The 14,282-nt window shown below is 52.0% G+C and overlaps 1 protein-coding gene across 1 annotated transcript; it reads left to right on the top strand.

Annotated features, from left to right (window-relative positions):
• Positions 1-1,365: 1,365 nt before the first annotated feature.
• On the top strand, positions 1,366-13,671 carry NUU61_009526 (uncharacterized protein; the record flags this gene model as incomplete). The annotated part of the gene is made up of 6 exons (XM_056660051.1): positions 1,366-2,335; positions 2,393-5,477; positions 5,534-8,032; positions 8,087-8,778; positions 8,830-10,683; positions 10,748-13,671. 6 exons carry the CDS (start codon positions 1,366-1,368, stop codon positions 13,669-13,671), a joined length of 12,024 nt encoding a protein of 4,007 aa, XP_056508344.1.
• Between the last annotated feature and the right edge of the window lie 611 nt (positions 13,672-14,282).

Here is a 14,282-nt window from a genome sequence, read left to right as displayed (position 1 = left end):
ATCTGGGGACGGCGCATTGACCATTCCATACAAAACCATTACCACGGAATGGAAGAGGGTAACCTGGAGGACGACGCCGGCCGAGAAACTGCCCACGTGGGCGCCAACGCGTTTCAAGATCTCAAAGATCGGGAGAATGACGAATTCGTGTATATCTACTAAAGATGCCCTGGGAGTATCGCAGGGGCAGGTGATCGAGTATTCTAACAGGGACTGCTTTGGAAACCCTGAACCCCCCCCCCCCCATGTCAAACAGAAAATAAAATAAAATAAAATAAAAACAAGTCCAAGTTCCACGCGGTCCACATTTTACCCCTGACATGTCTTTAATTGAGCCGTCAGACGGCATCGGAGATCAGCAATGGTGGCTTGCCCGGGGGTGACGCCCATTAGCGCCATCTTACGCCTCAGCTAAGCGAGAGAACATATCGATTGGATCGGAGGATTGCTGATTGCTTCCTTTTCGTTGCTTTTTGGGGACCCCCCTTGTAGGACGCGCAGAGTGGGCCGTGCGCCATCCCGAAGAATCCATGTTGTAGTGTGCATTTTGGCCGATATCTAACAGTTTTTGCGATCTTGGACCACGCCGTGTCCGAGGGCTGGCTATGAGTCTCGTGGGAAATCACATATGTATTCGACGATCGACGACAGTTGAGATACGGCGTGGGACATAGAAAGCAAGATCCGAGGACCAGCGACGAACAACGACCAAAGGATTGTGCATTCCAATCTTGCCCAACCTTCGATTCCGAGTCGAAACGTGCCTCCACTGTCAAGCTGCATGCTTGAGAAAATTGCCCCTTTCGATTGGCAACTGCATTCGGACTCGGACTCGGTGGATTTTCGGACTGGCTCAGACGAGAACACATCCAACCTTTGATCCCTGGCGTGGTCTGGCAGCCATGAATCTGGACCGCACGAGGACACGGCCTCTTATTGTGGAGATCAAGCAGGGACAGGCCAAACCACATGGCCAACGCTATGCTGGACGGAAAGATCACGTTGTGATTCGCTTGGTTTCGCAGCTCCCCTGGGGCGCTCATTCGGAGTCGGATTCAGATCAGAGGCATGGCTGACACGGGTCTTGATGTCCGATACACCGCATCCCGAGCATGGCGCAAAGCCTAGGTATATTGATATGTACCGCACGATGTCGCAGCCTCAACGGCCAACGACGAGGAGAGTCATTTCTTTTGGCTGGATCTCCATTATTGATAACCCTAGGAGCTTTCGAACAGTTTGACAGTCACCCATTTGCCGCCCTTGACGGCTTCGGTGGAAAAAACAGAAGATAAAAGAAAAGGAAAGAAGAGAAAGAAGACAAGACATCAAGACAGCAACCAAGAAAGACATTCCAAAAGCACCATGGCTGGTGACCCTGCATCCGCCAGTGAGCCCATCGCCATTGTGGGAAGTTCCTGTCGATTCCCCGGCGATGCGACAACGCCTTCCAAGTTATGGGAGCTGCTCCGAGAACCTCGCGATGTTCTGACTGAAATCCCCGAAAGTCGATTCAACACCAAGGCATTCTACCACCCCGATGGTCTCCATCATGGTACGACCAACGTCCGCCACTCTTATCTACTCTCCGATGATCACCGGTTGTTCGACGCCCAGTTCTTTGGAACGAAGCCAGTGGAAGCAAACTCGATTGATCCACAGCAACGGCTATTATTGGAAACCGTCTACGAGGGCTTGGAGTCGGCAGGGATTCCCATGGAGCGACTGCAGGGATCCAATACCGGAGTGTACGTCGGATTGATGACCAACGACTATGCAGACCTCCTGGGCCGCGATATCCAGAACTTCCCTACCTACTTTGCCTCGGGGACGGCTCGCAGTATTCTGTCCAACCGCATTTCCTACTTCTTTGACTGGCATGGTCCGTCCATGACGATCGACACGGCCTGCTCTTCTAGTCTGATTGCATTGCACCAGGCTGTGCAGAGTCTTCGATGTGGTGAGACAGCCGTGGCCGTGGCGGCAGGGACAAATCTCTTGCTGGGGCCGGAACAATATGTCGCAGAGAGTAAACTGAAGATGCTCTCGCCGACGGGTCGTTCGCGCATGTGGGATAAGGACGCAAATGGCTACGCTCGCGGTGACGGCATCGCCGCGGTAGTCCTCAAACCTCTGAGTGCTGCGTTGGCCGATGGCGATCATGTCGAATGTCTCATCCGAGAGACTGGCACCAACCAAGATGGCCGCACCAAGGGAATCACCATGCCGAACCCAGTGGCGCAGGCAGACCTGATTCGAACGACATACGCCAAGGCTGGACTTGATCTGTCCAACCCGACTGACCGGCCACAGTATTTTGAGGCACACGGAACAGGTATGCATTCAGAGACTGCGTGGAGATTGGAGATTGGAGCCTTGCTAACTGCAACAGGGACCCCTGCCGGAGATCCGGTCGAAGCTGAAGCCATCAGCGCTGCATTCTTTGGGCCGACGGCCAAATATCACCGCCAGATCGACCGAGAGCCACCGTTGTATGTGGGGTCAATAAAGACCGTGATCGGGCATACCGAGGGTACAGCGGGTCTGGCGGCGGTGCTGAAAGCATCCCTGGCCCTCCAACACGGAGTCATCCCTCCCAACCTTCTTTTGAACGAGTTGAGCCCGACGGTACGACCTTTCTACAATGACCTCGAGATTGCCAAAGTTGCAAAGGAATGGCCTCAGCTGCAGAAAGGCACGCCCCGTCGAGCAAGTGTGAATAGCTTTGGCTTTGGTGGTGCCAATGCGCATGCCATTCTGGAGGCATTTGAGGCCGACACGCAAGACACTCGGAGGATTAGCCGGACGACAGGAATCTTTTCGCCATTCAACTTCTCGGCAGCTTCCGAAAAGTCTCTTCTTGCCAATATTGCGACCTATTCGGCGTACCTGAGAACCCAAGTTGACACGAGTCTACATGACCTGGCATGGACGTTGAACTGCCGACGGTCCACGTTGCCAGTTCGCTTGTCAATCTCTGCATCGAGCGTGGAAGAACTGGTAACGAAGCTGGATCAAGCTACGGAGTCATCCGCTGGAATTGCATTGGCAACACAAACCTCAAGCGTGAGACAGCCCAGGTTGCTGGGGGTTTTCACAGGACAAGGCGCGCAGTGGGCTCGAATGGGTGCAGAGCTGCTGGTCAGCTCATCTTTGGCCACCGAGTGTATTGCCCGACTCGACGCCTCACTACAAGCATTACCTGAAGAGCACCGTCCTCTGTGGTTTCTTAGAGAAGAGATCCTGAAAGACGCGAGCACATCACGTATTGGACAGGCCGCTTTCTCACAGCCACTATGCACGGCCATTCAGATCCTGCTGGTTGAGCTTCTCCGGGCAGCCAATATCCATTTCACCGCCGTCGTCGGCCACTCCTCGGGGGAGATTGCTGCTGCCTACGCGGCAGGTTACCTGAGTGCCAAGGATGCTATCCGTATCGCGTACTATCGTGGATGGTCACTGCAGTATGCCAATGACCAAGGAGTCAAGGGCGCAATGATGGCCGTCGGCACGTCCTTTGATGATGCTAAAGAGCTCTGCCAGATGGGCTCGCTCGAAAACCGCATTTGTGTTGCCGCCAGTAACTCGTCTGCCAGTGTTACCCTCTCGGGTGATGCGGATGCTATCGAGGAAGCTAAGGAGATTTTCGAGGACGAGAAAAAGTTTGCCAGATTGCTCAAGGTGGACAAGGCATATCACTCGCATCATATGATTCCTTGCTCAGCACCGTACATTGATGCTATCCGGAAATGTGGTGTGAAAGTTCAGCCTCGAACGGACGACAGTCCGACCTGGATATCTAGCGTATACAGCGAGGACATCGAGAATGTCAATGATAGCCTCACTGATACATACTGGAGCAACAACATGGTCAATCCAGTCTTGTTCTCTCAGGCTGTCGCGTATGCAGTTGGCGCGGCAGGGCCCTTTGATATGACCATCGAAGTTGGGCCTCATCCAGCACTAAAAGGACCTGCAATTCAAACCATTGAAGAGGTTGCGGGTAACACGTTGCCCTATTCCGGGACCTTGAATCGTGGAAAGAATGACAGAGAGGCCTTTGCATCCGCTCTCGGATCCCTATGGATTTCACTCGGAGAGGACGTGGTTGACTTTGCAGGATTCGAAACAAAGGCAGCCCAAAGCATCGAGAGGCCTATGCTTCTGAAAGGTCTTCCATCATATTCATGGGATCACGACCGTATTTACTGGCATGAATCACGCACCTCAACAACGTTTCGAACCGGACATGAAAAATTCCACTCACTTCTTGGTGTCAAGTGTCCAGATGGAACCGACAAGGAATTGCGCTGGCGCAACTACCTTCATCCTCGCGAGGTATCCTGGCTGGCACACCATCAAGTACAAGGACAGATGGTATTCCCGGCTGCAGGGTACATCTCGGCTGCAGTTGAGGCAATTGTCCAACATTATGGATTGGAATCGGTGCAACTGATCGATTTTCATGATGTGATCATTGGACAGGCACTAGTCCTCGAAGAAAACGCTGGAGTGGAGACAGTTTTTGCTCTCTCGATTACCCAAAGCGACGCGGACCGCGTGAAGGCGACGTTCGCCTGCCACTCCAACGCCAATAAAGGCTCATCCTCTATGTCGCTTCATGCATCTGCTCACATCGTGATTCTGCTCGGAACCCATAAGCACGATGCTCTCCCACCACGTTCTGGAGACCAGGGTCCATTCCTCGAGCTCGAGACGGACAGATTCTACAATACTGTCTCCGAGATTGGGTTTGGGTATACCGGGCCATTCCAGGCGCTATCTGGCTTAAGCAGAAAGATGGATGAAGCAGCCGGCATGATTACTGTCCCCAAAGTGGAGGACAGCGAGAAGCCCCTTATTGTTCACCCTGGGTCGCTGGATGGGGCTATTCAGTCAATTATGCTCGCCTACTGCTTCCCCGGGGATGGTCGCCTGCGCACACTTTATCTTCCAACTCGAATCGATCGGCTGCGCATCAACCCATCGAGCTGTGTTGCGCTAGCGGGGCCGGGTAGCTCCCTTCCTTTCTACTCGTCGGTGGCAGAGGCTCAGTTTGCAGAGCTATCCGGAGATGTAGATCTTTACTCTGCAGATGGGCGATATACTCTCGTTCAATTACAAGGGCTTCACACCACTCCTCTGAGCCCACTGACACCCGCCGATGATGTCCTGTTATTTACAGAAATAACATGGGGCCCAGAAGAACCAACTGGGGGACAGATCGTCTCTACCGAGGGCTGGCATCCAGGAATCTGCACATTGTCTTTGGATCTGGAACGCGTTGCGCACTTTTATCTCAAGACTCTTGATAGGTCTTTTCAGAACCTCGAACACTCGAAAGTTTCCTGGTACCATGCCCATCAGCTGTCTTATATCAAACACTGCGTGTCCTCGGTTGCTTCGGGCGCGCATCCATTTGCAAGCGCAGACTGGGTGGGAGATACTCTTGAGGATATCACTCAGATTGTTAGCAGGTGAGAGCCGAGGCTTTTGTTCACTGTGGAAGCCAGTGTGACTAACCGTAAGCTAGGTACCCTGATAACATCGACATGAAAATCATGCGTGCCGTGAGTGAAAGACTTCCTGCGGTCATTCAAGGCGAGGAAAACATGCTGGAAATTTTGATGCGGGACAACATGCTGAGCAAATTCTACGCCGAAATGGCTGGCATCCAACCCTACATAAGAGAGCTCGCACGGACGGCTGGTCAGATTAGCCATCGATACCCGCACATCAACCTTTTGGAGATTGGTAAGCCTGTGCATCTGCCTGCAACTGGCTTGTCTATACTAATTGTCCTGATTCAAGGTGCTGGTAGTGGAGCGACATCTGAACAAGTCCTTAGTAGAATGGACAAAGCCTTTGCCTCCTACACTTACACCGATATCGTGGATACTCAGTTCGACGAATTGCAGGACAAGTTCCAACAATACCAGTCCAGAATGGCATTCAAAGTACTGGACATCGAAAAAGACATCGCCGATCAAGGATTTCCAGATGAGTCGTTTGATGTTGTCATTGCGTCCCTGGCACTATACGCTACCAAGAATCTCGAGACAACACTTTCCCATGTCCGCCGCTTGCTGAAGCCCGGTGGGTATTTGATTTTGCTTGAATTGACCGATCCCAATGTCATGCGCTTCGGATTGACCCTAGGTGGCTTACCTGGGTGGTGGTTGGGGTATGATGAGGGACGAATGCTGTCTCCCTGTGTGTCAACAGACCACTGGGACGCCTTGATGAAAAAGACTGGGTTCTCTGGAATTGATGCACTCACACCACATCATTCAACATTCCCTTTGCCTTTTTCCATCATGACAACGCAAGCCGTCGACACCCGCATAGCCTTCTTGCGCGACCCTTTAGCGGACAGCCAGCAAGTGTTGGGTGTCGACTCATTGACAATCATTGGTGGCAGGACCATCTTGACTGCCAGGATGGCCAAGGAGATCGAAAACACCGTCAGCCATCACTATGTCAAAACCAAAACTGTGGCCTCTCTTACCGATCTTGCTTTGGCAGAGCTGCCAGTGATGGGGACTGTTGTCAGTCTGGTGGAGCTGGATGAGCCTGCCTTGAAATCCATTACTCCTGTAAAGTTGAAAGCCTTCCAAGAGTTGTTCAAGCAAAGCAAAAATATTCTCTGGCTGGGACATGGTGCCCAAGGGGATAATCCATACGGAAACATGTTTACCGGTGTCTACCGAACCCTCGTTTGTGAAATGGCCCACCTGCGCGTGCAGTTCCTCAACTTCTACACCCTGGTTGACGCCGATGCGCAGACTGTGGTAAGGCGACTGCTCCATCTTGAAATTACGGATATTTGGGAACAAGGGGGGCAGCTCAACGAGATACTCTGGTACAATGAGCCTGAGGTATCGCTGCAGGATGGCAAAGCCCTGGTTCCTCGCTTCCGACTGAACTCCCAGCGGAATGACCGATATAACTCCGCCAGGCGACTCATTGTGAAGGATGTCGAGCGCGACCGGTCGACCGTGATGATTCGGCGGCTGGGCCCTGGATATCAAATTGAAGAGAAAGCTTCACTGGGTTCAGCGACTTACTCTGACCATACTGAAGTTCAAGTCACAAAGTCCCTCCTTCGTTCCGTAAAGGTCACCGAAACAGAGAATTTGTTCTTGGTGGTTGGAATTGATCCCCAAACCAATGATTGCGTGATTGCTCTTTCGGAGACGATGGAGTCTCGAGTCAAAATTCCGCACAGCTGGCTGGTGCGATGCGGTGCGTCACACGAACAAGGCGTTCGGTTGATGCTTGGGCTTTACACCCACTTCCTGGCTCAATCCATGGTCAACACGGTGCCTCCTGGTAAGGTCTTGGCTGTGTTGGACCCAGACTTCTCTCTGGTTCCCATTTTGACAAGAAGTGCAACCGAAAAAGGTGTGCAGCTGGTACTCCTGACCTCCAAAGAAGGTCAATCTTCGTGGCCATGGGTATATATTCATCGTCATTCAACCAGACGCGAGCTACTGAGCAAACTCCCTCGCAACATCACTCGGTTTGTCGATGTCGGGCGGAATGATGATGTGGCAGCGGTTCTCAAGCAGTGTTTACCATCCAACTGCGAGATAGACAACGAACAGACCCTCACTTCAGAGACCTCTCAGTCAATGTACCCCTCGGACACCAGCCGCGTGGCAGCACAACTTCAACTGGCGTGGATGAGAACTCAGGGCGACTTTGGGCCCACCAACATGCGCAGATTCCCGACTTTGGGTCTCCATGACCTGATTCAGAGCCCAAGTTCCTCGACCAGTCAATCGCTTCTTTCGTTCGATCATGAAAGGCTCCCTGTGCAGGTTCTCCCGGCAACCAAGCAGGTAAAATTCAGCAAAGACAAGACATACTGGCTGGTTGGGTTAACAGGCGGACTTGGTCTATCCTTATGCCAATGGATGGCCCGCCAGGGGGCCCGATATATCGCCCTTTCCAGTCGGAATCCCAAAATTGACGACGGATGGCTTCAGCAAATGGCTGCAGATGGTTGCACTGTTCGAATCTTTTCTAAGTAAGTTTGACCTTCACCTGTGAACTACTCAAATTCTTGGATTGACACACGCAGCGACATCACAAATCGTGATTCCGTTCACGCCACCTATCGCCAAATCTGTGAGACCATGCCTCCCGTCGCTGGAGTGGCCCAAGGAGCCATGGTTCTTCAAGACACCATGTTCCTTGACCTCGATCTGCCTCGCCTTGAGAAGGTTCTTCGCCCGAAAGTGGAGGGCAGTCTTCTCCTGGATGAACTCTTCTCGGAAAACACACTAGACTTTCTCATCTTTTTTTCTTCCATGGCAGCGATGACAGGCAACCCAGGACAGGTTGCGTACAATGCGGCAAACATGTTCATGATGAGCTTGGCTGCTCAACGACGAAAGCGTGGTTTGGCTGGACACGCAATTAACATCGGAGCCATTGTTGGGAATGGGTATGTGACCAGGGAGCTTAACATGGGTCAACAGTCATACCTCTATCGCGTGGGACATTCATGGATGTCTGAGCAAGATTTCCACGAAGTCTTTGCCGAGGGCGTTCTGTCATGCATCGAAAGGACAGGCAGTGCTGAGTTGTGCAGTGGATTGAGAATTGACGAGGATGAGACCAAAAACTGGGTTTCAAATCCCATGTTCCAGCATCTGGTGATCAAATCCAGCAGTCTCATTGCGGGAGACAAGAAGAACAAAACAGGCGTCATGGTCAAGGCCCGATTGTTGGATGCCACCTCGCTCGACGAGGTTATGGAGACCCTGCAAGGTAAACAAACTAACGGCCCCTCGTTTTTTTAAGCGTCGCTAATTCTTGTAGATGGTTTTGTCCAGAAACTGCAGTCTGCGCTGCAGGCTGACCCCAGCAAGCCTATGCTGGATATGAGTCCCGATGAACTCGGCGTCGATTCACTAGTTGCGGTTGACCTCCGTTCCTGGTTTCTCAAAGAGCTGGGGGTCGACTTGCCAGTGTTGAAGATCTTTAACGCTGCCTCCATTCGTGACTTACTTGTTTCAGCTACCGAGCTCCTACCGCAGACGTTGACGCCCAATGTAAAGACGGGAAATCAGCCTTCAACAGAGCCTCTCACCGTGTCTCAACCCGCTCGACCTGCCTTGGCCACCGAATCCACCAGCGCCGACGAAGAAGAAACCAGTCCAGTTACTAAGGACGGAATCGAGACTCTCAGAATGGGCTTCCTCGAGTCAGCCAATGCTTACAGTGGAAGCTCTGCGACATCACTGAAAGCTGGTGATTCTAACTCGGAAGAGAACGATGATTCTGCCACATCTATTTCGACTGATGGTTCTATCACGGTGCCCCTTAAACGCAATGTTCAGAAGACACTTCCAATGTCGTTTGGACAATCACGTTTCTGGTTTCTCAAGTTCTTTGTGGAGGACAAAACTGCATTCAACATCACCCCGACATTTAAGTTGACAGGCCGGTTGAGGATCGATGACTTTGCTCGAGCGGTCGAAGCTGCGGGTCAGCGACATGAGGCCCTGCGAACCTTCTTTTTCACCGATGAACACAAGAAGCATAAGCAAGGTGTTTGGACGAATTCGGTGTTACGGCTGGAACATATCACCGTTGTTGACGAAAAGGAGGTTGAGGAGGCCGCAAGAAAAATGAAAGGCCATGTGTTCGACCTTGCGCAGGGAGAGATTATTCGCATACAACTACTTTCCTTGAACCCAGAGCAACATTGGATGATCATCGGCTTTCATCATATCAACATGGATGGAATGAGTTTTGAAGTCTTGTGGTCTGATATTGAAAAGATCTATCAGGGGGCCCCGCTGCCGCAAGATGTCCTACAATATCCGGAGTTCACTTTGAGACAGATTCGTGAGTACGAAGAAAATGCCTGGGCAATCGACTTGGCCTACTGGCGGAAGCAATTTGCGGAGCTGCCGCCTGTAATTCCCTTGCTGCCATTTTCCCTGCAAGCTACGCGTCCAAATGTCTCCCAATTTGGTGCCCATATAGCACATGTCCGGCTTGATCGCGATACATACGAGTCTATTGAGCGGTGTTGTCGAATGTTCAAGTCGACACCCTTCCACTTCCATCTTGCAGCCTGGGCGGTTCTTCTTCTGCGGTACTTGGATCTCGAAAATGTGTGCATCGGCCTTGGGGATGGGAACCGCACAAATGCAGATGTTCTCAATAGTGTCGGGCTCTTCTTGAATCTTTTGCCTCTTAGATTCCATCGCCGATCTGGGCAGTCATTCAGCGAGGCTTTGAAGGAGACGCGTGCCCTGGCGCAAAATGCATTCGCCCACTCCCGCGTGCCATTCGACGTTTTGCTGACAGAGCTGAATGTTCCACGGTCTGCGTCACATAACCCACTGTTTCAGACTTTTTTCAACTATCGCCAGAGAGTGCAGGAATCGCGCGACTTCTGTGGTTGTGTGGCTCAGGGTTCACTATTGAGCAGCGGTGAGACTTCATATGACCTCAGTCTGGACGTCGTCGACATTGGGAGCGGAGAGAGACTGGTTTTCTTGTTGGCCCAGAAAGATTTGTATGCCATGGAGCATGCCGAGATTCTCTTGAATAGCTACTGCAATCTCCTTCGGTCCTTCGCCCAAAACCCTGCAACGCGGGTAGCCTGGCCTGCTCTGCATTCGAAGAAAGACACTGAGGAGGCGGTGGAGATTGGCCGAGGTGAGTCTATCATTTTTTTCTATTCATTTTACATATCCGTCTGTCTGACACCGAAACTCCGCAGGGCCACGCCTAGAACACCAGTGGTCGGAGACTGTGGTGCACCGCGTGGATGACATTGCCCGTATCTATCATGACCGATTGGCTCTCAAGGAGGAGGGCGGGACTGCATTCACCTTTTCCCAGATGCAGAGTCAAGTCAATGTGATCGCGAACGAGCTTCTTAACAATGGAGTCGGATCTGCTACACGAGTTGGGGTTCTTCAATCCCCCAGTGCAAACTGGATCTGCTCCTTGATGGCGATTCTGCGGGTTGGAGGCACCTATATTCCTTTGGACAAGAAGGTCGGAACAGAGCGGCTGGCTATGATCGCCAAGGACTCGCAACCTCAAGTTATTTTGACTGATTCTACAACGCTATTCGACTTCACCCTTCTTCACAGCAGCGCTGAGTCAATCGATGTCTCGAGCCTGTGTGGTTCGACCGCTAGCTCTGTTCCAAATGTGGCAAATCCCGCCCAGGCGGCTGTGATTATGTATACCAGCGGATCGACCGGGGTTCCAAAAGGGATGATGATCAGTCATTCAGCATATCTACATCACGCCCAAGCATTCAGTACTACATGGGACGTCCGCCAGGGAGAAGACGTTATCCTGCATCAATCTTCCTACGCATGGGATATGTCACTCTACCAGCTCTTGATCTCACTGTGCAATGGTGGCACATTGGTCATTGCTTCTGCGTCTACGCGTGGTGATCCCGTCGCCATCACGGACCTCATTCTTTCCGAAAAAGTGACTTGCACATTCGCTACCCCAACCGAATATCTGGGGTGGATCCGCCATGGACGCTCAACGCTAAAGCAGTCTCTGTTGCAAACCGCAGTCTGTGGAGGGGAGTTCTTGTCAGGGGGTCTGATCCGAGAATTTCGATCCCTGGATAAACCGAAGCTGAAAGTGATCAACGTCTACGGGCCGGCCGAATCAACCTTGGCTTGCAGCAGTGGAGCTGTTCCAATAGATGAGGCCTCTGAACCTGATTCACTGTGTCTATACACACTTCCACACTACTCGGTCTACATTGTCGATGGAGATTTGAACCCTTTACCGATTGGAGTGCCTGGTGAAGTGGTTATCGGCGGCGCCGGTGTTGCACTGGGATATCTTGACCAGGCAAGCACCAAAAAGAGATTCTTGCCCGATCGACATGCAAGCCCATTCTTTAAAAAACAAGGGTGGTCGATGATTCACCGTACTGGTGATCGAGGCCGAATTACGCACACCGGTGGTTTGATATTGTTAGGCCGCATCGAGGGAGACAACCAGATCAAGCTCAGAGGCATTCGCATTGATGTTGAGGAGATCGAGGCAACAATCGCTCGTACCTCAGGTGGTATAATCACACAAGCCGTGGTCTCCTCCCGCGCGACCTCGGAGCTGACTGACAGCGATAAATTCCTCGTTGCCTTTGCGATCATTGCTCCCGAGCAGCGCAATCCAGACCTGCCTGCCTTCCTTGAGCGCCTGGCTCGGGGGTTACCCTTGCCACAGTATATGCGCCCGGCAGCAATCATTCCCATCGAGAGTGTTCCACAAAATACCTCTGGGAAGATCGATCGCTTTGCCGTTGGTCAGCTGTCGATCCCACAGGCCCCATCTGAGGAGGCTACTGATGAGACGCTTACGCCCTTTGAGGAGTCAGTTCGTGGCCTCTGGAAAGAGGCACTACCAAATGAGATAGCGAATTGCTTCTCCATTGGGGCACAGTCGGATTTCTTCCACGTTGGAGGAAGCTCGCTGTCTTTGGTCAACCTGCAGGCCTTGATCAAGGATCGTCTTGGCTTAACAGTGGCCGTGCACCGGCTTTTTGAGGCAAGCAGCCTGCGTGGCATGGCGGCTCAAATCCAGAATGTTTCATCTGGTCCTGTAAGGCCTGTGGATTGGGAGGAAGAGGTGGAGCCTGCCCCTAATTTCTCCCCTACGCCGCTTGGAATTGACGCCTCCACGATGCCATCGGGTGCTGGGGTGGTGGTGCTCACCGGGGCCACCGGGTTCGTGGGCAAAGAAGTGCTACGACAACTCGTGGAAGATGAGCGGGTGACAACCGTTCACTGCCTTGCAGTCAGACAACGCCATGTTCCGCTGCCTGCGATTTTCTCGGACCCAAAAGTTTCTGTTCACCAGGGCAATCTGGGAGCTCCCCGGTTAGGGCTTTCGGAATCGGCTGCAATCACTGTCTTTTCCAACGCCGATGTTATCATCCACAATGGCGCCAATGTGTCCTTTATGAAAAGCTATCAATCTCTCAAGCTGGTGAATGTGGCTTCCACAGAAGAGCTGATCAAACTCGCCCTGCCCCGACGGATTCCATTCCATTTCATTTCCTCCGCTAGTGTCACCCGTCTCGTTGGGCAAGAATGGTTTGGAGAAGCATCCGTGGCCCCCTATCCGCCTCCTTCGGTCCCACATGACGGGTATACAGCTGCTAAGTGGGTCAGCGAGGTATTCCTGGAGCGTGTCAACCAGCGATTTGGACTCCCCGTGTGGATCCACCGTCCATCCAGCGTCAGTGGCGCCAACGCACCCGAGTTGGATTTGATGAGCAATGTGATGCGTTACACTCAAGAAACCAAGAAGATCCCGGATTCCGGATCGTGGTCAGGCGTCTTTGATTTCATTGCTGTGGAGTCGGTGGCCAGCCAGATCATCGAGGCCGTACACCTCTCCGGTACTCACGGGGAGGATGCAAAGGGTGCCCGGTATCTCTATGAGTCCGGCGAGATTCAGATTGGCCAAGATGAGGTACAATCACTGATGGAAATCGGGACGGGAGAACAGTTTGAGGTGGTTCCTGTCAATCAGTGGGTCGACCACGCCGAACAAGCGGGCATGAGTGCGCTACTAGGGACTTATCTACGGAGAGCATCGGAAGGTCAGGCTTTGCTGCCTCGACTGGTGAAAAGCACTACAAGTGACGCACGGGAATAGTGAGGACGGTCGAGGTATGGGGATGAGATGTATGTAGAATGCTATAAAAAACCCATATAACTCCACATCTCTCAGGGAATACCATTCTTTCACTGCTTATTAGACGCAATAAATTTTCATTTATGTATTCAAAGACTCAAAAACAGTTTCCACGGGCAGTAGCTGACGCTATTCACTGTCTCTCTATCAACCCCACTACCACGTATCGCAAAACGCGTACTCCGAATTCATCAACAGTCGGGGTGGCTGATAGTTATTCACGTAAGACATGGCTAGCAAATACTAAGTTTATCGAGTTGTTTTGTCGGCGGCAGTAAGATTGATTTTTAATTCTAAAGTCGACTCTGTCTAGTGCTCTCCCTGGTGCCTCGGCTCTCTGCGATTGACTACTCGGCCGCAGGAAGCATGCAACCATCATCTCTCGTGTTACGAATAGCAAAACGCCTTGAGCTCATATAACTTTTGGCTGACCATCGCAAGCGATGGTGTATCTTGAGTTGATTACGAGATAATCATGATATAAACAAAATAAACCACGGTAATTGTACTCGAGGTTATGCGTGAAGTGTGCCTTCCATCAGCCTAACCCCAGTAGAAGAGACGCTCCTACC

The sequence above is a fragment of the Penicillium alfredii genome (genome assembly GCF_028826965.1).
Source record: "Penicillium alfredii strain IBT 34128 chromosome Unknown utg000011l_segment0_segment0, whole genome shotgun sequence".
Lineage (NCBI taxonomy): Eukaryota > Fungi > Ascomycota > Eurotiomycetes > Eurotiales > Aspergillaceae > Penicillium > Penicillium alfredii.
The sequence above is the reverse complement of the archived record's forward strand: the minus strand, read 5'-3'. Positions and strand labels throughout refer to the sequence as shown.